Source organism: Acomys minous (genome assembly GCF_964271855.1).
Source record: "Acomys minous genome assembly, chromosome: 13".
NCBI classification, from domain to species: domain Eukaryota; kingdom Metazoa; phylum Chordata; class Mammalia; order Rodentia; family Muridae; genus Acomys; species Acomys minous.
The window spans coordinates 89,636,834-89,657,958 of NC_140495.1; the positions used below are offsets into that span (position 1 = coordinate 89,636,834).

The 21,125-nt window shown below is 52.8% G+C and overlaps 1 protein-coding gene and 1 long non-coding RNA gene across 13 annotated transcripts in view; one reads left to right on the forward strand and one right to left on the reverse strand.

Annotated features, from left to right (window-relative positions):
• Positions 1 to 981: 981 nt before the first annotated feature.
• Positions 982 to 21,125, reverse strand: part of COL13A1 (collagen type XIII alpha 1 chain) — a 136,833-nt gene continuing 116,689 nt past the window's right edge. For 2 of the 11 annotated variants that reach the window (XM_084751952.1, XM_084751960.1), the window contains 10 exons: positions 20,267 to 20,308; positions 19,176 to 19,202; positions 18,724 to 18,804; positions 15,170 to 15,205; positions 12,923 to 12,976; positions 11,896 to 11,949; positions 11,004 to 11,039; positions 5,814 to 5,900; positions 2,354 to 2,392; positions 982 to 1,192 (listed from right to left, as the gene is read on the reverse strand). In XM_084751952.1, the coding sequence (XP_084608078.1) occupies positions 1,190 to 1,192; positions 2,354 to 2,392; positions 5,814 to 5,900; positions 11,004 to 11,039; positions 11,896 to 11,949; positions 12,923 to 12,976; positions 15,170 to 15,205; positions 18,724 to 18,804; positions 19,176 to 19,202; positions 20,267 to 20,308 (459 nt within the window). In that variant the 3' untranslated portion in view covers positions 982 to 1,189. Of the gene's footprint in view, positions 1,193 to 2,353; positions 2,393 to 3,291; positions 3,966 to 4,941; positions 5,020 to 5,813; positions 5,901 to 11,003; positions 11,040 to 11,895; positions 11,950 to 12,922; positions 12,977 to 15,169; positions 15,206 to 18,723; positions 18,805 to 19,175; positions 19,203 to 20,266; positions 20,309 to 21,125 lie in introns of those variants that run through there. The other 9 variants (XM_084751956.1, XM_084751954.1, XM_084751953.1 and 6 more) reach the window with 7 other exon arrangements.
• The window catches only part of LOC311580413, a 31,900-nt gene continuing 12,245 nt past the window's right edge, over positions 1,471 to 21,125 (forward strand). The window contains exons 1-4 of one of the 2 annotated variants that reach the window (XR_014773455.1): positions 1,471 to 1,688; positions 2,263 to 2,376; positions 7,015 to 8,023; positions 12,038 to 12,343. This is a non-coding gene — a long non-coding RNA (uncharacterized lncRNA). Of the gene's footprint in view, positions 1,689 to 2,262; positions 2,377 to 7,014; positions 8,024 to 12,037; positions 12,637 to 21,125 lie in introns of those variants that run through there. The other variant, XR_014773456.1, reaches the window with a different exon arrangement.

Below are 21,125 nucleotides of genomic sequence, written 5' to 3' on the forward strand. Positions count from 1 at the left end.
CTGCGCTCTGCAGTAGCCATGAAGAGGGGACAGAAGCTTGAGTGGGAGATGTCTTCTGTAGGCCAGAACCCTTAGTTTCCAGTTGGTGGCGCTGTTCTGAGAGGTTACGGAACCTTTAGGAGGTGGAACCACGCTGAGGGAAGTCCCTCGCTGGAGCAGGCTCTGAGGTTTTAAAGCGGGGCCCTACTTCCTGTTCTTCTGTTTCCTGTGCGGGGGGGGGGGGGGGGTGTTGAACGTGAACAGCCAGCTTCCTGCTCCTGTTCCACCCCTGACTTGACAGGACTCTGTCCCTCTGGAACTGTGAGCCAAAATCAACCCTTTGATGCTCTAGGTGGTTTCTGGTTATGCTGTTTGTTGTTGTTGTTGTTGTTGTTGTTGTTGTTGTTTTTAAATCACAGCAACAGAAATGGTAACTGATACAGAGGGCAGAGAAACTAAAACAGATGAACAAAAGCCCTACAAAAGTCCCTTTTCAGCCCCCCCCCCCGCCCTTCCCCCCCCCCCCCCGGGGTGCTAAACCCTTTGGGCTGTGACTTAAGGAACATCTAAGTGAGTCGCCACCTTCCTTTTGTTGAGACTAACATTTCCCAATATTGCTGCACTCTTCTCAGGGCTCCAGCTTCTGAGATTTCCTGCTTGCACAAGACAGAGTGGATTTAATTTAGTGATTAATAGGGATCATGAATTGTCATGGTTCTTTTTCTTTTTTCTTCCTTCCTTTCTTTTTCTGTTCTTTTCTTTTCTTTCTTTTTTTTTTTTTTAAATAACGAAAGTCAGTTAAAGCTTAAAATATTGTCAGACACATCCAGTCTGGAAAACATCACGGGCCTCCACATTTTTGTGAATTCACTGGTGAGCTCGCAGCACCTCCGTGCTGGCGGGCCTCCTTTGGCACGGGAACACAGTAATCATCAAGCTGTGATATTTAATAAGTGTGCACAAATATCATGCAACATCAGGAGCAGACTCACAGACAGAAAGTGTATTAGAAACAGATTTATACAAAAATGTCTTGTAAACAAAAGGGAAAGGGTTATTTTCTGTACAAAATATGCAGGCTTTCCTCTCTTTCTCTTTTAATGATCTGTAAGATGCATCATACTTTGGGCATTTTCAAAAGGTGAAAACTGTATAAAAAAATAAATATCCTATGTACAAACACACACAGGCCAATCCGAGGTTAGAGGCGTCACTGCAAAACAAAACCAGAACAACGGACAGTTAGTTTCATGGAACCTGAGTGCTGACTTCCTTGGAGGAAAGGAAGTGGATTTGTCTTTGGTTCCTGAGAACTTCCGATAGGGAAGTGCGGACCATTAAACCCGCTAGAGGCAAGACCCACCCTCTTACGGACTTTAAGACACGCCCACCCCCAGCGCGGAAAACCAGCCTTTCACTTTGAGGCTACTCCGTCCTGCAGCCACTAGAGGGCAGCCTCTCTATGTTGTCTCGGAACCCTTCGCTATTTACTAACTACCTCTGCCCAGACCTCATTTTTGGTCTGAATCTGTAGACCTGGGGGCGTCTTTAGTTGCTCCTCCCACATGCTGCAGCTCTGGAGTGCAGCTGTGGCTCCCCTGCTAAGCTCAACATGTTGCATGGCCTGCCCTCCAGCAACAACCTTGACGCTGAATCTTTCTTGGGGGACAGGGGAGGATTTTATTTCATGGTTCTCCCACAGCTCCTGGGTGAGGCTCTGCGTGAGGTGCAGATTCACGGGGAGCCGTCACCCCTTCAGTGCTGAACTTAGCCTTTCTTTGGCTTGTGTTCACTCTATGTCTGACGGATCGTTTGTCTCGCTCCTTGTCCAGTCCTGGGCATCATCTGAGTCTGAGCTCACTGTGCAATTCTGAGTTATAAGCACAAGGCTGGACTGGCTAAGCACAAACTCTTGCGAGTGTGAGGGTCTCGACCCTTAGATGATGGGGGTGGGGGCGGGCTGAGAGAATGCTGAGGGGGGAGGGGAGGTGCAGGAGACGCCACATGCATGGGGCTGCCCGTCTGCTGTGGTCCGTGCTGAGATCACATACATGTTCCACCACGCAGGATTTACACAGTGCTGAGGATCAGACTTAAGGCGTTGTGCATGCTAAGCAAACAATGCATTCTATCAAGTGATCTACAGCCCCAGTCCCTTAAAATGTCTCTAAGTGTTCTGCAGGTGTGTGCACTGAGATGTTTAATAGATACCCGCCCCCGCCCTGCCAACCACCTAGTGAGGTAGCACCTTTCTTGACCCACATCTCTCTGTATCATCTGCAGAAAAGCAAGCCGGAAACTGCCAGCTTTACGGCACTATTGGGGAAGAGCTGCACCTTTGACCCCGAGCTGCAAGGCCTTCTGGGAGTCTTACCTTGTTCCAGCAGCCTTGGACTGGTAAGCCATCTTCTCCCTGAAAGGGGCAAAGAACGCTTAGACGCTTGAGATGGTTGGCTGAGCAGATAGGTGACAAAGACACCAACATTTTCATAGCTTTCTTGGGACGTGGCCTACCCACTGTTGTCTGTTTCCTTTTTTGCTCTGGGTCAGAATCGTAGGGAGGGGGGGGCAATCAGAAGCTACTGTTTTCCTTTTGGCTAATGCCTAGCACAGCTGCCTGCAGCAGCCAGCACAGATGCCCAGGATCAGCACCCTGGGACCATCTTTGCTCTGGCTCAGAGGAATGCTAAGAACTCACTCAGGTCACTGGCACTTGGGCCTCCTGGGCTTCCTCTGCAAGCCTGGTGGGGATGGCATGGCATGGCCCCCCATCCTGCCTGAGCGTGTTCCCTTCCTAAGCAATGGGAGGTGTCATCCAGACAGTCCCAGATAATGGTCAGTAGGTGTCATCCAAACAGTCCCAGATAATGGTCAGTAGTGTGTGGGGACAAGGGTGGCAAGGGACAGACAGCCTCAGGATTGCAATATGGAGCACCAGGTGGGAAGCAACTGTGCGTTGTCTGAGGCAAGGCAACGGCCTCAAGATGCTGGGCCCATATCAAGGAATCTTCACAAGGCTTCTTGGGCCTAACATTCTGGCCTCTTTGGTACGCCTTGAGGCAATCCAGGAATGTTCCAGAGGCCAGGCTTTTGGGGGAGGGCCAGGTGGAACCAGGAGCAGAATTCTGGGTCTCAGTCTGGGTCTAGCAGAAGGGCAGCCCCATCCTAGAACGGCAGTCTCTAGGGTTTCCTCCACACACCCCAACAGGGAACCTCCCAATCACTCAGCATGCAACAGGTATTGCCCCAACCCCTGCCGCCAACCCCCCCCCACCGCCCCAACCCCCGCCCAAAGCGTAGCATGTGCTAAAGTCATGTTGATATTTTCTTTACCCCACTCTTGCCAGTCTAAGACAAAGAACACATCACTACTGGAAAAGATAACATTTTCAATAGTCAAATAATATACTTTCCCCCTGGGCTTGGGAAAGGACTGGGGGGGGGGTGCTGTGGCGGTGCGTTTCACTTTCATGGTGACCCTCTGTCCCCTTCGCAGTCCATCGTGCCATGCCAAGTCACCCCACTGCCATAGTGCGGCACACTGCACACAAACTCTGGGAAGGAGAGGGACCTTGAGGGCCACGGGCCACGGTGGCATTTCCATCGGGACGTGGATGACAGCAGGGGGAAGTAGGCAGAGCGCGGAAAGGTCAAGGTGCCTTTGCAGAGCTGAGAGTGCTCAGACAGGGTGGGGGTGGGGTCAACCGTGGTCCAGGAAGGACCCAGTTTTAATTAATGGAAGTGCTCTGGAAGTCATGGCTGAGAAAGGCACGGATGCATGCTGCATGCTGAGGATGAAGGGGCGGGCCAGCCGTGTCAACAGGCTTCCTACTCTGTGTGCTTGACCTGCGCTGGCTCCGTGGCACGTGTTCTAAGACATCTCTGCTGCCCTTTAAGGAACTGTATACACATCCATACTTTCTAATGCCATTTTTCATCCGAACAGAATTCCTGAGTAACAGGGCGGAAATTTGAGGCCGGGAACTCTGTGGCGACAGCAGGGGACATGGAAGGCAAGCAGGAATGCCCAGATCAGTGCCTGTCGGGTCAAACGTTGCCTTCTGTTTCCTTTACGGTCAGCTGAGACGGTCACGCAGATACTTAGAAGTGGCCATCTGGAGCTGGACTGGGCCTGAGGGAAACCTGCTCCTAAGTTTCAGCTCCTGACATCTCAGGGATACTTGGCCAACACCCCCTCCCTCCTTCTGACTGCATTCTAGACCTTTCTACCTCTCTCTTTATAGTGAGCTACCTTCCGATGAAGGACAGAGACCCCCAAGGAGAGCCTTCTGGGTCTTAAGCATCTAACACCTAATTCTGGGCCACAGTCTAGTTCTGATGGTGTCACCTGGGCCATGACCCAGGACCCAGTCTAGAAGAATGGACCCTCCTGTCACCTTATAGAACTTCTCCATCTAGGAGTATTGTCCCACTTCCCCTGCCACACTGTGGAGGGGAGGGTTGGTTTGTGTCCGGAGAGGTGGGGTGACTGGCAGCTCACTCCTGTGTTTTGTTTGTTAGCTTAGCATGTGTGTTCAGAGCTGAGCACACTGTGCGGAGGCAAAGCAATTGGTTCTAAAACCCTGCCCAGCTCATGTGCTTCCTTCCACAGCTTCCAGAATGGTCTAGAAGCAATCAGGTAATAAGGATGAGATATAGCCAAGACTGGCTTTGGGGTGGGCCGGCTGATGTTAAAGGGGGATACCTCAAAAGCAGTTGCAGGAGGAAGCTAAAAAAAAAACCCCAAAACAAAAATCACCTGGCCACTACACATGCAAGAGGGTGACATGCCTGGGAGCCACTAAAGCTCTAGGCAAGGCGGGTCTTGGCGTCTGCAGCGCGAAGGAGCAGTAAGCAGGAGCTGGGAGCGTGGAGCAAGAGGATCAGGAGGCACACTGGTACACGCCACACACGTGGGGTAGCCCACTTTGGCCACGCAGGCAAGGGAGGGAAATGCCATACCAGTGGGCATGGGGCATCCAGTCCATCCAAGCCTGGTAGCCCCGGCTCCCCTTTCTCTCCTTTAAAACCTCGGTGGCCCTGTTCATAAAACCAACCATGATGATTACTGAGGTCAAAGTCAGCCATTTCCAACCGTGGAGCGGACAGGCTCAGTCCTACCCTGGCCAGGATGCAGCCCCAGAGTCACTAACATAGAAGGGAACGTGCAGGGGTGGGACACGGCCAGCCCCTTCTGCACTGACACCCCTACCTGACATAACCACAGACAACCCTGGCTTGAGGGCAACATGGCTTTCAGAACCTCCCAGTGCTTTGTGTGTATGGTGTCCCTTGAGAAGCAAGGCTTATTGGGAAGGCTCTTTTGGGGGGGGGTCTTAGCTGGGCTATGGGGCAGGGCATGAAAAGCCCCTTGTCTGACCTGGTTCTGCCCAGTCTTGACTCTCAGTGGCCTTCAGGAGACTGACTCTGGGGTCTCGCATCCTGACCAAGTGAGGACTCAAGACAGCCAGAGCTGCAGGCCCCAAAGGTCGCAAACCTGTGTGCCATAGACACTACGTGGGTTTGCAAAGCATGCTGGGGCCAGAGCCCGAGACCTTCTACCCAAACCCCGCAGGGGCCCTCTCCTTCCACCCGTCCATTGTTCTGAATCTTCAAAGGGCAGGGACTCAAAGGCTGAGGGGTTTAGCAGAATGGCTTGCAGCTGGGGCGCTGAGGCCCACCCGCGGCAGGCAGGACTGCCAAGGCCCAGGCAAGCTTGGTGGCATCTGTGGAGCTCTGTTCTAGCCTCAGAGCATCTGCCTCTGTTTGTTTCCAACCTGCAACCCTGTGGGGGAAAACACTCAGAACAATGCCAACGAGAAACGGAGACATACCAGCGGGCAGGGGGCGTCCAGTCCAGGAGCTCCTTGGTCCCCCTTATCCCCTTTAGGTCCCCTAGAGCCTTTCTTCCCCCTTTCCCCCTGGGAGCAATGGTTTAGTCCGAGGTAAGAGGGGGAAAAAAAAAAGACACATCATCAAAGCGTTAGGATCATTCACGTTAAGATTAGAGGTAGAAAACGATACCCGAGCGGACAGAGGAAAAAGTAGACTTTCTTAGTGAAGTTGGCATTCTCGTGGAATTATGGGAATTATGGGACACACCCACCTCTCCCCACTCTAAACACCTCAGATGCTGGCAAAGGAGAAGGGTAAGGGGAGGAGAGGGAGGCGGGAGCAAGGGCCTCTCTTGAGCTGAAGTGGAAGAAGCAAAAGTGCCCCAAAGACAGTGGACAGTTTTGCTGACCTGAGGCCAGTGATGGCGTGTGTGTGTATATGTGTGTGTGTGTGTGTGTGTGTGTGTGTGTGTGTGTGTGTGTATGTGTGTGTGTGTGTGTGTGTGTGTGTGTGTGTGTACGTGCATGTGTGCATGTGAGAGCAGGTATCCACAGAGGCCAGAGGTGTCAGTCTCCTGGAACTAGAGTCACAGATGCTTGCGGTCTGTCCTGTGTGGATGCTGGGAGCAAAACTTGGTTAAGATGCACACGCACATTCTTAACCGCCGAGCCATCTCTCCAGTCCTTTAAAATGGACCATGTGTGTTCCTCAGGGTCCCCCGGCCACTCTCCTCTGTGGAAGGTGGGCTACCTCATGCCTGGGGACTTTTGTTATATGGCCGCTCTATCGTGGCAAGGCCAAAGGCTCAGCTAGTTCTGCCAGTTACTAACTTTTAACCCCTCTGAGCTTCAGCTTTTTCCACCTGTAAAATGAGTGCCTTATATTTGCTTCCAAAATTATTGTGTGACCTCGTGTACAAGAAATGCTCACGGATGAGCTGCCAGGTCACTCAGTAAGGGCGGGTGGCTTCTGTCAACTGGGGTGATTATTGTCTCCTACTATCTAGTGTGAGGACACGCACTCCCCGAGAGGGTCTTGTCCTGTCTGTAGTGTCCCTGAAATTGTAGGCAGCTGTGTGGGAGTTCCTTAGACAGGAGGGGTTAATAAGAGTTCTGATGTTCCCCAGATCTTAGAACAGGACCCCAACTGTTTTGATTCCAGAGGTTGTCTGTACTTTGTCCACACATTTACTCTGAACAGCTTTTCAGAATGATGGGTGTTGAAGAGGCAATGCGTGTATATGTGGTGAGATCCCTGCGGCCAAAGCCACACCCACCAACAAAAAGGTCCAGGCAAGAGGATTCCCTTAGCGTGGACAAACTGAGTCAACCAGCTTTTCAGGCTGGAAAGACCCAGGCAAGTGTCCTTAGAGGTAAGTGTCCTTAGGAGTGTGGCCATCATCTTTTGTGTCATGAGTGCAGTTTCCCAATGAGGAATATGCTGAAGGCTTGGTCTTAAAAGATTTGCTGGCAGGTCACAGGGTATAGGTCACCCACACTATAGTACATTACCCCCCCACCCCAGCCACATCAGCTGTTCTGGAAGATTCTAGAGCTATTGCTTTACCTATGTATCTCCTACTGCTCACCCCTAGAGTGCCCCTACTGTCAGCTCCAGCTGGTAAGGGGGGGGCAGACAGGGACCCACAGAAGTCCCTTAAACATCCCTGATGAATGTGGAAAACTGGCTTCAGGAGACATAAACCAGAAGGGGGGAGGATGAGGGGGTGCAGGGGTTTAGTGGGTACATATGTTGAGGGGAAGGTAGAAGGAATAAAAGAAGGAAGAGGCAGGCCCAGGCTAGAGAGTCTTGAGGAGGAGGGAAAGGAGGGGACAAAGGACTCAGGTACTGAGACATGCACACCCCTACACACAGCCCCATCCCCAGGCATGGCAGAGAGTGGAAGCAGTCTCAGCATGCTTGGACCTTTTCCGCTGGCCAGCTTGCAGGCAGCTCTATGGTAGCAGCCAATCCAGCAGTGCCCTGACAGTTACACTGCCACAGTAATGGTACCCTTACCCTTGACACTGTTTGTTTCAACTGAGTCTTCTCCTATAACCAGCCTCACACCTGAGGTAGTTGAGGACGACTGTGAACTCCTGATCCTTCCGCCTCTACCTCCCAAAAGCTGGGGTTACAGGCCTGAGGCGCCATGTCTGGCTTGAAACATAGCTCCTGGGCCAAGTTTGCTGAGATACTTTGAAACAAGGTAGGGGCATAGGTGAGACACGTGTACCCTGGAGGACAAGAGCAGTGGTCTTGTGTGTACTGAGCAAGCTTCCTGTTTTAGATTCGGAGTCTTTGCCCACAACAAGGACTTCCCTCATTCCCTGAACTAGCAGGAGGTGTAGGTCCATTTTGAGGCATGACATACAACAGTATAATTCATTCTCTCTCTCTCTCTCTCTCTCTCTCTCTCTCTCTCTCTCTCTCTCTCTCTCTCTCTCTCTCTCTCTCTCTCTCTCTCCTCTCTCTCTCTCTCTGTGCCTGTGTGTGTCAGAAGACAGCTAATGGGAGTCAGTTCATCAGTTTTTACCACATGGGAACTGACTGCAGATTGTCGGCTTGGTGGCAAGCACCTTTGCCTGTGGAGCCATGATGCCACCCCAACAATATAATTTTAAGGTTGTGTCTTGGTTCAGGTAAGGTGGGACAGTTTTCCAACTGATTCCTCCTCAGGCATGATAAAGGCAAAGTTTAATGAGGGAAAAATTTGAGAGCTGCCCGTCTAACAAAACTCAGGCGAACGGGTATGGGGCACTGGCTATCTCCAGTGTCACCTTCCCAGCTGGCAACAATGGCACTTGAACATTACCTTAGCCTCTGACACGTCACCTGGATCAAAGTGTCAATATTGTACATCACCTTCTCTAGGCCCCGTTATGGCTGGTGGCTCAGAGGCCTGAGTGAGGTGGCGAGATTCCGAGTGTCTTTCCCAGCACATTCAGCGTCCTGAGAGCTGCCTCTCTTGGGTGAGAAAAATAAGTTGCTCCTTGATTGGACACCTGGCTGTTTAGAACAAGTCATCTTGCCCTTCATGGTGTGCCTCACTGCTTTCTGAACTTGACTTTCTTTTTTCTTGGATTTCTTGGCTCCTCCTGCCTTGTACCTCCTGAGAACTGAGATCGAAGGCCTGTGCCACCTGCCGAGCCTACACCCTCAGGCTCTGAATTTGATTCTGATGAAGATATATATTCTAATTTATATATAGGATGGGGGAAACCTATCAAAGTGCAGGAAGGGGAAGTGGAGGAGAAAGATCTGCCCCCCCCCCCCCCGATTCCTAGGGCCTCCACCTATGATGATCTAGCATTGGAGACACCAGCCTGGTCCATTTTCCCACCCTCCCCGATCTGTGACAAAGGTACCTCACTGGCCCAGCCTCCTTTCTCCGGTTTATTTCAAAAGACCCAGCGCCTCCGGCCAATGGAAAAGGTCTGAAGAAACAGGCTTGAAAAATGTTAATTGAGTGTAATAAAGAAAGCCAGAACACATTAGAAATGAGTTAGGAAGGTTTGTATGCCAATGAAGAAATGGAACAATCAGGTTCTGTAGAGACTCGGAGACCAGCCATACAACGGAAAGTGGGTCAGTCTGCTGTAGTGGATCCCATACTCAGTCTTGCCGTAGACAGCTTGGCGGGGGTGGGGGTGGGGTGGGACAGCTCTGCCTCCTTCCTCTCATGTGTCCATAAGTTTTAGGGAATAAGTTGAGTTGCTTTTGTGTGGCTGCCAGTAAGGACACTTTAGGGGTTTAGAAGTGCCCAGGTAAATACGTCTTAAATTGAGGAGAGTGGATTTAACTGGGGCCGGATAGAAACTCAGATTCTGACACGGTCCTATTCATGCAGATACTGTCAGTGGCCACGGATCAGCCACGTTTGGAATCCATGTGTGCCCTGCCTCTGTCTCACTAGGGGAACTCAGTCCAGTGCACCTCCTTGTTCCGGACAGTGGCTCTTTGCCTGTTCCTCCCATTCCTTGCCACGTAAGGTCCCCCGAGCCTTACTTGCTGCTGGAGAATGCGTGGTCCTCTAGGGCAGTGGCTCTCAACCTTCCTAAAGCTGCAACCTCGTAATATAGTTCCTCATGTTGTGGTGACCCCCCCCACCATAAAATTATTTTCATTGCTACCTCATAACTGTAATTTTGCTACTATTTCAAATCGTAATGTAGGGCCGGAGAGATGGCTCAGAGGCTAAGAGCACTGTCTGTTCTTCCTGAGATCCTTAGTTCAATTCCCAACAACCACATGGTGGCTCACAACCATCTGTAATGAGATCTGGGGCCCTCTTCTTGAGGGCAGGCAGAACATTGTAGATATAATAAATAAATCTTAAAAAGCCAGGGCTACACAGAGAAACCCTGTCTCAAAAACAACAACAACGGAATGTAAATATCTGTGTCTTCTGATGTCTTAGACCTCTGAAAAGGTCATCTGACCCCCAAAAGGGTTGTGACCCACAGGTTGAGAACCGCTGCTCTAGGGGGTTATGCCCTGCGCACAGGTGGGCACTGGAGGATGTGATGGAGAGGGTTACCTCTTGACCAGATGTGGTTAAATTATTGCTGTTGGGCCCAAACGCCCAAGGCCATGACCAGCATATGCCTATGGTGCTGGGGACACGTAACGCGTCCTGCTGCAGACCGCAGGAGTCAAGGGGAGGAGGGGGAGGATCTGGAGGGTGCACTCCATTCCGTTCCCTGCCAAGTCTCCAAGAGAAAACAGCAGCCGGGATACTTTTAAGGGCTTGGCTGTCTGTTCTTGGAGCTGGAACTTATTTTCTCAGTCACCAGTGGACTGGAATGCCTGACAAATCTTAGTTTCAGGAGGCAACGATGAGGTGACGATGGATCTAAAAATATCACTAAGGGGCCAGTTATCAGGGCAGCATAAAGAGGGCCGGATGACAGGCTCCTGTTACTGGATGGCCACGCTAATCTGACGGTTGCTGTGGGGTTCATTCGGCCTTCTCTGGAAATGAGGAGAAATGCTGGCCTCAACCGCAGGCCTAGGCTCCAGGTTCCCTGCACGTACGGCATGGGCCCCTCACTAGAAAGCCTTTCAATGTAGGCTGATTTATAAGGAATGACTATTTGTCCTGTTAGGTCAGGAGTCTCTACTTGATCATTCCATCCCATCATGAAGACATTAGTAACCAGATCCAGAGTGTGAGGGCTCAGACTTACCCGGTTTCCTTTGTCCCCGGGTGGTCCATGTAAACCCTGCGTTAAATCAGAGAAATGAAGACATGTTAATGAGAAAACATGAAAACAGCCATGAGGTCCTTCCTTGGGGCTCTGAAAACGTCACTGACGCGTATTCAGTTCCATGGAGACGGGCTTCGTTACTCCCAATTTGCAGAAGGGGAACAGAGAGACAAATGCACCGAGGGACTTGACCAAGAGGCACATGGATTTATGAGCAAATCCACGGACAGGGGTTCTGGGTTTTCTTGTTGGTAGTTGTGTTCTTCTGGGAATCATTCCTGGGGCGGGGGGCGGGGGGCAGGCATGGGCTGAATATTCCCATGGCTCCCCTGCCAGGCCCTTCCTCCACAGCTTCTTAGACCATCTTTTAAGGTGCAGAACACCCTAAGGGAGTGAGTGGTGAGCATCGAGCAGCGCAGACACGCTTGTTTAGTCAATATGCACACGAACCTCGGGTGACCGGGAAACAAAATCCAGACTCCTTGAGGCGGCCACTTGGCTTTTGTAACAAAGCTACAGGCAAAAGTGTTGCGGACAGGAAGCCAAGCTCAGCCCTCAAGGCCAGCACCTCCTCTCTGGGTTGTGGGGATCGGGATCTGAGACCCCACTCACGCCCCGGGAAGCGGAGGTGGAGGCTCAGTAGCCTTGGGACCCTACTGCACAGCACAGATGGTCCCTGTGATGAGCACCTGTCCCCTGCAATGCCTCACTGGGACCTCTAGCTCATTTCCTAGTTGACCCTGGGCATCTTCTCCATCAGCCGCAGGGATGGGCTCCAGGCTCTGGGATGTGTGCTTTGGTCTTGCTTTTATAGTTGTGGGGGGGCAGAGATATGGACAGAGGGGGGGACCTCTAGTTCCGGGAGACTTACAGGCAGCCCAGCTGCTCCCGTTGGTCCTGTCATCCCTGGGTCTCCTTTGCTGCCCTGAAAGAGAGAGAGAGAGAGAGAGATGCTCATGAACCTTCCCTGCTGTGATGACTCCCTTCCATGACCATTTTCTAACTCCCCACAGGAAAATCTCCTTGGACCTTTGTGGGAACTCCTGTGTGTATGAGACAAGGTGTGTTCCAAGAGCCCTTCTGTTGTTTCTCTGGGACAGCCCACTTCCTGAAAGGACCCGGCAACGGGAGAGGGAGGCCAGACAGTGGAACGAGAGAAAGCAAGAGAAAAGCTTTGATTTCTTTCTGAAGCCTTGTCATCACTTGGAGTGGCTGTCCTGGTTCCCCCAGTGACCTCAGAGGGGCTCTTGATCTCCGTAGATGCCACCCACTTCCCCACCACAAGCCTCTCCAGGGACAGCAAAGGGCAGAGGGAGAAGGTATGGACTGAGACCTCCACAGATGCTCCTTGGTGGTGGGCCAGCATGGAGCCTGTCCACTAGGGGTGACTGAGAGGATTTGGGATCCTCCCACACTGGGCTCCACCTCCATCCTCTCACACACCCATCCGGTGAGGGGTGTGGTTGGACTTCCAATACTGTGTGACTTGGCGACGGCCACTCAGCCCTAACTGTGGCAACCCTGCCCCGCAGTGCCCCTGGACATCTGACTTACTGATGTCCTCTGGGGGCTTTTTAAATCCCCATCACCTGGCCTTCTGTCTCATACTGCTTCTTTAAATGAGTCCAACAGACCTGTCTCCCTGAGACACTGGACTGTGACATGTGCTGAGGCACCAGCAGGGAGAGGGAGCTTTCCCATCTCAGCTAAGTGTCCGTCTACTCATAGCCATACAATGGGTTTTTTTTTTCCCTCCTCCAGACTGCTATGAGGGGTAACCAGGAGTGATGAACAAGAGACTGGAACCCTGGGGCTGGGTCCCAGGCACAGGGGATGCACAAGCCTACGGTAACCCTCATTCCTGACTTCCCAAGCTCCGTAGTTCACTGGGCACTCACCCTCTCGCCCTTTGGTCCGGCTGGGCCTGGAACTCCGATTGGTCCTGGAGTACCCTGGGGAGGTGAAAGAAAGCAGAGGTCAAGGGCCAGTTGCTTGGGGAAGCCCCGAGGATCCCACCCAGGCCCTGAAGATGTGCGAAGCCTTGAGCCCCGGTTTTCAGGATTGGCAAAGCCAGGCTTGTTCAGGGAGGCCGTTTGACTGGGCCATGATCCATTTTGGATTCAGGGGCCTTGAACGAGAGTTCCTTCCCCCTCCTCGGAGTCAGATTCATGGAAAGAAAATCTCTCACGTCACAGCCAAGCTTGCCAAGGCGGAAAACAGTAGAACGGCTGCTTGGTTTGCCACCAACAAGCACTGGAGAGGGAGGTGACCCCATCCCAGGAGTGGGGGCTTAGGGCTGGCGCCCCCTTGCTGTCACAGCTCCACATGCAGCGGGAGGGTCTTCATGCCACAGAAACCGATGCGGAGACACACTTAGAGGCAGGCGTGGTGAGAGGGCCATCCAGCGCCCCTCCCCGAACCCACTGCAGACCCCAGAGTCCCAGGCCTGAGGAACAGGCGAAATGAGTTAGTACCCTCCAATGTCAGAGCCTCACTGGCCTTCAGGGGGGATAAGGGCAGGTTGTCTCCTAACTTGGGGGTCTCAGGGAGCTTGGGGGAGGGGTAGCCACTGCAGTAAGCTAGGGGTTGCTTGGAGACAGAGCTGGACCTGCTACAGAATCAGCAAGCATTTCTCCTAGATTCCCATCTGCATCCCAACTAGACCAACTCGCCATTTCACTGCCTCCTGTTTATTGGCCTCTCAGTCTTTATGTGTCCCTACTTAGATGAGACGGTGGGGCTGGGCCTAGGAGGATGCTGTCTGGTATCTGAGTGTGGCTGGGAAGGCAGCATATGAGCATGTGGGAGCCAGAGGGAGTTCTTGGTGCCCTCTGTGTGTGAGGAGGAAGAGAGTAGAGTGCAGATTATAGTAGTGGCTCATGCAGCGTGGGACTGGGGGTGGGCTCACCTCTGAGCCCCCGAGCCCTGAATACTCCTCAATACGTAAGGGCTCCACAAACTAACCCAGGCTTCAGGCCCCCTCCTGTAAATCTAGTGGTCAACTAGAGAGTCTGTCCCAAGGCCTCTGGGGATAACTGTGCAAATGCTGGCCTGACCCCCACCCCCACCCCGCTCCGCCAACTACCGGCAGGACAGGACACTCCGAGGCTCTTTCATCCGAGGACACAGAATTGGCATTCAGTAGGATGCGGCTCTGGCGGGTCCCCTGGACATCACCCTACCTCTGAAACTAGGTTTGGTCCCACAAACCTGCCTGGTTTTCTTCTTCTCCCACATGGCACTCCAGTCAGACAACAATAGCTTTGACAATGGGGTGACAGCCCTTAGAAACAGCCATCAAGGCATAGCTCATTGGGTACAAGTGGCTGGGCACACAGCCCTGGCATGGCTTCCACGCCTGGAAGTCCTGTGCCCTGATGCCAGAAGCAATGCTGGCAACTCCACAGGGTGTACTCTGTGCGTGTAAAATGGAGGGGTGTTTCCTATGGTCCGTCAGGACGTTGTGTTTGCTGATGACATAGTGAGAACGCTTGTCTGGACTTGGGAGGAACAGAGTAATAGAGGGCCCAGGTGTCGGTCACCAGCTCTATTATAGATGCTTTGTTGTGCCTGCAGGGTAGCTTGGGCGCAATGCACAGCGAAAGATGTGGTTAACACATACCTACAGGGCAGTGAGCTGAGGCTGGCCTCCTACAAACAACTCCCATCCTGACCCACCTATGCTCTCACCCCAAAACTCTGGGAGGCCTGACTGCACGTGACTGGAAGGCCCTCACTGGCAGACAGGAGATGGACAGAGTTCACAGTATGACAACAACATGGCGTGAAGGTCACACACAGACACTTGCGTTTGCCAGGGACACCTTGGCTCAAGCCCCAGGGTAGAGCTCCCAGGCTGGACTCAGCATCAGGGTCACTGTTGTCAGAGTGACTTCTACTGCCCCATGCTTGGCATGTCGGGGGGAGGGGGTGTCCCTGAGTGCTCACTCACTGTGGCTAAGAGGGCTGAAAGGACACTTCTGAAATGGGCATAGACAGGGCTTCCTGGTGTCTTATGGCAGGACAAAGCATGGTCACTGTCACTTTGTGGGTGGGGGGAGGGGAGCAAACAAGGCCACAGCTGGATAGACAAGAGGGATCTAGGCCAGACAGGGGTGGGGCAGGGGAGGGGTGCTGACACTCACCGGTGGCCCAGGCCTGCCGTCCAAACCTGAAGCTCCCTGGACGAAAGGGCACAGTTTGACCAAAAGAGAGGGACGGGAGGAGTGGGGGTGGGGTGGGGGGAGAAAAAGGAGACAATGGGGAGGGGACAGGTGAGTAAAGCGGTGACTCTGGACAGACACGAATGCCATAAACACAACGGGGGAGAGTAAGCTCGGGAGGACAGGGGGTGTGTTTACACGGAAACTGACAAGAACACGAAGACACTGAGGGCTGTGGCTGGCTGCTGAGCGGGCGTGAACCATGAGGACAGGTGCTCTGACCCTCCACAGCTCTGGTCCCCTTCTTTCCTTCCCCCACACAGGAACCCCTCTTCCCAGGGTGCTTTCGTGCCCCAGGAAGGGGACACAGAAAGGAATTCCTGGAGGAACATGTGGACCCAGAGCTATGCTTCCTCCCCAGGGCAGGCTACACGGAGGGTATGTTGGGGGCCTGTTATCCCAGCTTCTTTTGTAACCCTTTAGAGATAGGCCATTTGGCACCCTATAGCTCCCAGGAGCAATTTTAGAATTGCTTTTATTGTTTTTAACTCTATGCATTTGTGTGTGTGTGTGTATGTTACAGCTTATAGGGGTTGGTTCTTTCCTTCTACCATGTGGGTTCCAGAAACTGCACTCAGGCTTGTAGGCTCAGCAGCAAAGTGCTTTTTACCCACTTAACCCTCTCGCTGGCCCCAGCACTGGCTTTTAATTCTGCGTAGCAGCAGACTTAGTTCTGCTCCGTCTGGGCAGGCTGAGGCAGCCCTTGAATGCCCATACCGAACAACGGCTGACATTTCTCTGGCACTTTACAGTTAGGCGCAAACTCGGCCCATCTTCATGCTTGCGAACAAGCATCCTTTCACAGACAAAGGTTTTGGAGGCAGCCAGCAGGATCATACGTCTAAAGCTGCAAATCTGTGGCAAACTGAGCAGCCCCTGCGGCCCGTGGCCTCACCACTCCCTGTTGATCAGTGAAGAACTTGGTGGAATGGGGCCCTTACGCTAGTGCCAGGCTCTGACGTGGTCTCAGGGGTTGGCAGCAGGGGACACCTAGTCAGCAAGCATGGAATTCTCTAAAACTGCTTTCAGCCTGAGACTAAGAAATTAGCCTCAGTTTCAGGGTTGGGGTCTATGAGGCGGGGGGAGAGACTACAAGATGAGGTGCACAGAGCTCGTCCTGGGAGAGGGTACTGAGTAAGATGAGCCTGCAAGGCTTTGTCCTCAGTGTTAAGACTTAACTGATTCCGAGACTGACTATGACCCTCCCCAAGCCAGAGCTGAGGGGCCCAACTCTGGCTGCACATGTAGTATCACTCCTGGGGTTCTGCTCACAATACAGATACCCAGGTTTCATGCTGGTCCACATGCGAAGCTCTCTAAGAGCGGTGGCCCTGGGTCAAGGCATGTTTGGAAAGCTCCCAGTGGGCTCCACAGTGTACTGGCGGCACTGAGGGCTACATGGAAGTGGGGAAGCCTGCAGGGACTGCCTTGGAGATGAGGCTGCCTCCTATCACTACAGGGATGCTGACATCTGGGTGCAGCCTCTAGGCAGCCTGGAGCTGAGTATCCAGGGGCTCTGCAGATGCCACATCGCTGCCAAGTGCACTTGAGGGGTTTGAGTCAGGGCATGGACCAAAGCTTTCAACCCTTGGTGAGCCACTGGCATCGCCCGCCCAGGGCTATTAATGCTTTTAATCTAATACTCGTAAGATGAAGTAACTGCTTATACAGTGCCAGGCATCCAGCTAAAGATTCAAACTTGCTGGGCTTTCCTCCCTCCAAGGCCAAGGTCACCTGAGCTAAGAGACTGCTCTCTCTAGGAATGGCCATACGCTCTCCAGGACACCACCATCGCTGACACTCCCTACTGCCTCCCCCAAAGTCCTCGTACACGGCCGTCTAGAAACAGGCTTGCTGTTTCTTTTCATAGGTGTGAGCGCGGAGACATACATGCACTCATATGGGCGAGGGCATGCGCGTGCATGTGTCTCTAGGACAGAAGACCATCCCGGTTAGGCACCTTCCTTTTCTTATGTGAGACAGAGTTTCTCATTGGCCTGGAACTTCTCTACCTAGCCCAGGCTAGCTGGTCTGTGAACACCCGGGGGTCTGTGGTCTTGCCGTTGTGTGTGTGTGTGGGATTACAGGTACACACCGCTGCTACCCAGCTTTTAACATGGCTTCCTAGGCATCTGAATACAGGCATCACCCTTGCGAGGCAAGCACTTGACTGAGTCATCATCGCCCCCGGCCTCCTGCTGCAGTTTTCAAGCTAAGGAAAGGATTTCTCTGAACACATGCCTCCAGCAGAAAATGTTGGCGATGCAAACAGGGAAGAGCTTCTCCGTCACTCATCTGGCACTGCCTTTGTTTTTGTCACCTGTTGGGCAGCTTACTGGGCTGTTGGCATGGGTACCCCTAACCGAAGCCTCTCACGGTCACTGGGGTTGTTGGTGTAGTGAAGGTGGACAACAATAGGCCATCTGTGGTTGAAGGGGTCAGGAGGGCGTTTCTGTGTGTGTTTAAGTCATTCCAGACACGGCTTCTGACGTGGGAACCCGTCTGCTAAAGCCATCGCTTTTCTGTGGTCTGTCAAGTGAATCAGCTTCCCAGCTCCTGCTACACTTGCCGCACCAGTGAGAGGGGAAACGGTCCCTTTGACCTCCGCCTGCCCATGTGTCTGCTGTGACTGCACTGGTTCCCCATGGTTCCTCTGCTATATACAGCTACCTGAGGTTAGGGACTGGCTCGGAGCTGGGAACAGGATGCCCCCCCCCCCCGTGGCTTCGGTGACTCAGTCTAGCCACTGACTGTGACCTCAAACGACCATCAGTAAAATGACAGGATGGTTCATTTGCTGAGGTCTTTTCTAGCTCTTGAAAAGCAGATTCTGAGAGGGATGCAGAAAGAGTCACCAGGCCACTGGGAGGATGGGACAGAGACTCGCTCAGCCTGGTCAACACCTCTAGACAACCAGGACACTGGACACAGGCCTCAGAGGCTGATGAGGCGGGTGGCTTTCTAGCTTTGGAAGTCTGAAAGCACGGGCTGTGGGGGCAGCCTCGGCCTGCTGAGACCACAGAGCTAATGTTGTACATACCTGGGTGCTGTGACTAGTGTCTAAGAGAAGAGAGCTGGGGTCTCCCTTGGGGTTAATCGGGGGAAGGTAGGGGAGAGAGGGACAATAGCCATCGCCCTACTGGCTCGAGTCTTCCATGCTTACCACCTCAGGGCACACCTTGGTGGCTTTATGTCAGGCCCCCAGCAGGCCTTAAGGCTGACTTGACTTCAGGCCTTCCTGGTTCTCCCTCAGGTTGGTCCTCAGGTGTGGACCCTACCTCAGTTAGCTTCACATCGTTGCAGCACTAAGACTAGGCCTGGGAAAGATGCTTTGAAAGGAAGACCCTAGCACACTACAACATTCAGAGCTTAAGATGCAGAGTTTGTCCTTCCTGGTCCCTGGCTAGCAACGAAGCCTGGGGATGGGCTACCCGGCGCAGCTCCTCCCAGAGGACTCATGCCTCCAAGGTACTTACAGGCAATCCCAGAGGCCCTCGGTCTCCTTTTTCTCCCTGGGAACCCTTCTCTCCTTTGGTGCCATCTAGGCCTGCTTCCCCCTGCAGGAAAAGGAGATGGGAGGGGACAGTGACGGGGTCTGCCACAGATGTCCCAGGCTTTGGCCCTGGGGTCTTGGGGGCTAAGCGTGGCAGTCTTGCCATACTTTAGGACGAGGGAAGGGCCTGGAGAGATGAGGCCATTTGCTAAGCGCTAAGCAAGTCACTCCATGGAGTTCAAGAGTTGAATGGGGACCTTCACACCCCAAAGCAGGCCTGGCGTCAGTGGTGATGTCAGAGCGACTATAGGACCTCATTCTGCCCTGATGGCCTGGCTGGCTGGGCCTATTGGGTGATGCCACTGAGGGAGACTGGGTCTCAGAAGTATGTGCCCTCCCTCTGCCCTCAGCATCTGTCACATGACCTTTCCTTACCTTTGGTCCAGGAACACCTTGGAGGCCCTGCGTTTTGGATCAGAACAAGGAGCATTAGAACCGCATAGGTAGGTGACCTCGGAAAAGCAAGGTTTGGGGATGCATAGCCTCAGGTGTCAGCTCTTGAGAGGTAGAAGGGAATGTGGGGCTTCCTGCAGTGGAGTCAGAACCATCTACCCAGCCTGGGGGCCAATACAAAAATCTCTGTGTGGCTGACTTAGAGTCTCATGAAGGAAGAGGGGGGGCACCAGGGAAAACGGAGTGAATCGACATATACAAAGCACCTAGTATGCAGGACGCGGGATCTTTCCTTAAATGGTACTGTTGCTGGTACAGTGGATACCCTTAATGAGAGGGCCATCCTGGACCATGAAGAGGCACAGACCAGCGGCTACTCGTTTGAGGTGTTTGGGGGCTATCTATTTGCATCCAATTGAACTGGTTTTAATGGGTCATTTTCTTTTTTAAAAAAATCATCTTCTTGTAAGCGAAGGAGGAGAGCGAAAGGACAAACATCTGACAGAAAGGGTTAAATAGATGTTGAACAGAGCACATGACAGAGCAAGCATGTGGCTTCCATGCCAGGGCTCCCTGGTCCGTGTCACTGGGATGATGTGTTTAAGATGGGCCTTGGCGGGAAGATCTTGGGGGCACACAGAGGAAAAGGGATGCAGGCTAGCAGGATGAGACCTGAGAGGCTGTGGTCAGCCGCTGGGGAAAGAGCCCTCTCCCCCCCGCCCGTCTCTTCCCCCCCCCCCCCATCAGAGGTCTAGAGGAGAGGAATAGGACAGGAGAGGAAGGGAGAATAGGAACAGGAAGACCCGAGTGAGGGGATAATAATCAGGATGTAATGTGACTAAATTATATAGATAAAACATAAAAATAAAGAAAATGGGAGTTATAAAGAGGGGGAGGGGGAAGATGGGAGGGGGAGAGGGGTGAGGAGAGTTTGTGGAAGTGAAAATCTCTCCCTGGTGATCAAGGAGGAGGGGGAGGATAAGGCTGAGGTTGAGCTCCGTGGCTGCCAAGGGAGGGGACACGACAGGCTCAACCACAGTGGCGGAAATGCTACCCAGGTCCTTGACACTTACCGGAGGTCCTGGAGGACCCTCTGGCCCTGGTGGCCCAGGAACCTAGAAGTCAAAGAGATGCTCTGTTAGACTTTGTTATAGTCCTAGTCCAGCTAAGGTCACAGAAGGTAGGATTGCCACTGAAGGTCAGGCCAATACACACCCTGAAGGAGACTTAGGACAGGAACTCAGGCCTCACACAGGAAACATTTCCAGAACACCTTCTCCTTCAGGTTGCTGTGAAACACCGTCTAGCTAGCAGTGGATTCGTGCCATGTTGCACATAGCAAGTACTACCCACGAAAGGACTAAGAGCCCCACCCTCTAGGTAGGGCATGGTCTCTAGTCTGCCCAGACTCCACCCTCTGCTGTCTTGAACTCTGACCTCTTGGCATTCATCTGTTGCCTGGACCTGGTAGACATGTGCGTTTGAGATCCTCTGCTTAAGGGAGCTGGGACTGGTTATCTGAAGCCAGGGAAGGCTGAGGTGTCCTTGAAGACTATTCTTCAAGATTAGCTCTGCCCCAGGTCGGTAATGGACAGGCCAGGGACGGTTGTATTTCCTTTGAGGGCAGGTGCAGCAAGAGAGGAGAACACCAATGTCCCTTGGACTGTGGCTTTTTTTTTTCCCTCCATGTGATCTCCTTGTAGAGAGCACAGTCTTTGTTCTCAGTGAGGGATTGTTCACTTTGGGTTGGCCTGTGGTCATACCCGTGGAAGGTTAATAAGTTAACTGATGTGGGAAGAGCCAGCCCACTGTGGGCAGCACCATTCCCTAGGCAGGGGATACCTAGGGAGTAGAGAAATGAAGCTGGGAAAGTGAGTAGACATCCATGTGTTTATTGCTCTCCGTTCTTGACTGTGGATGTGACACGACTAG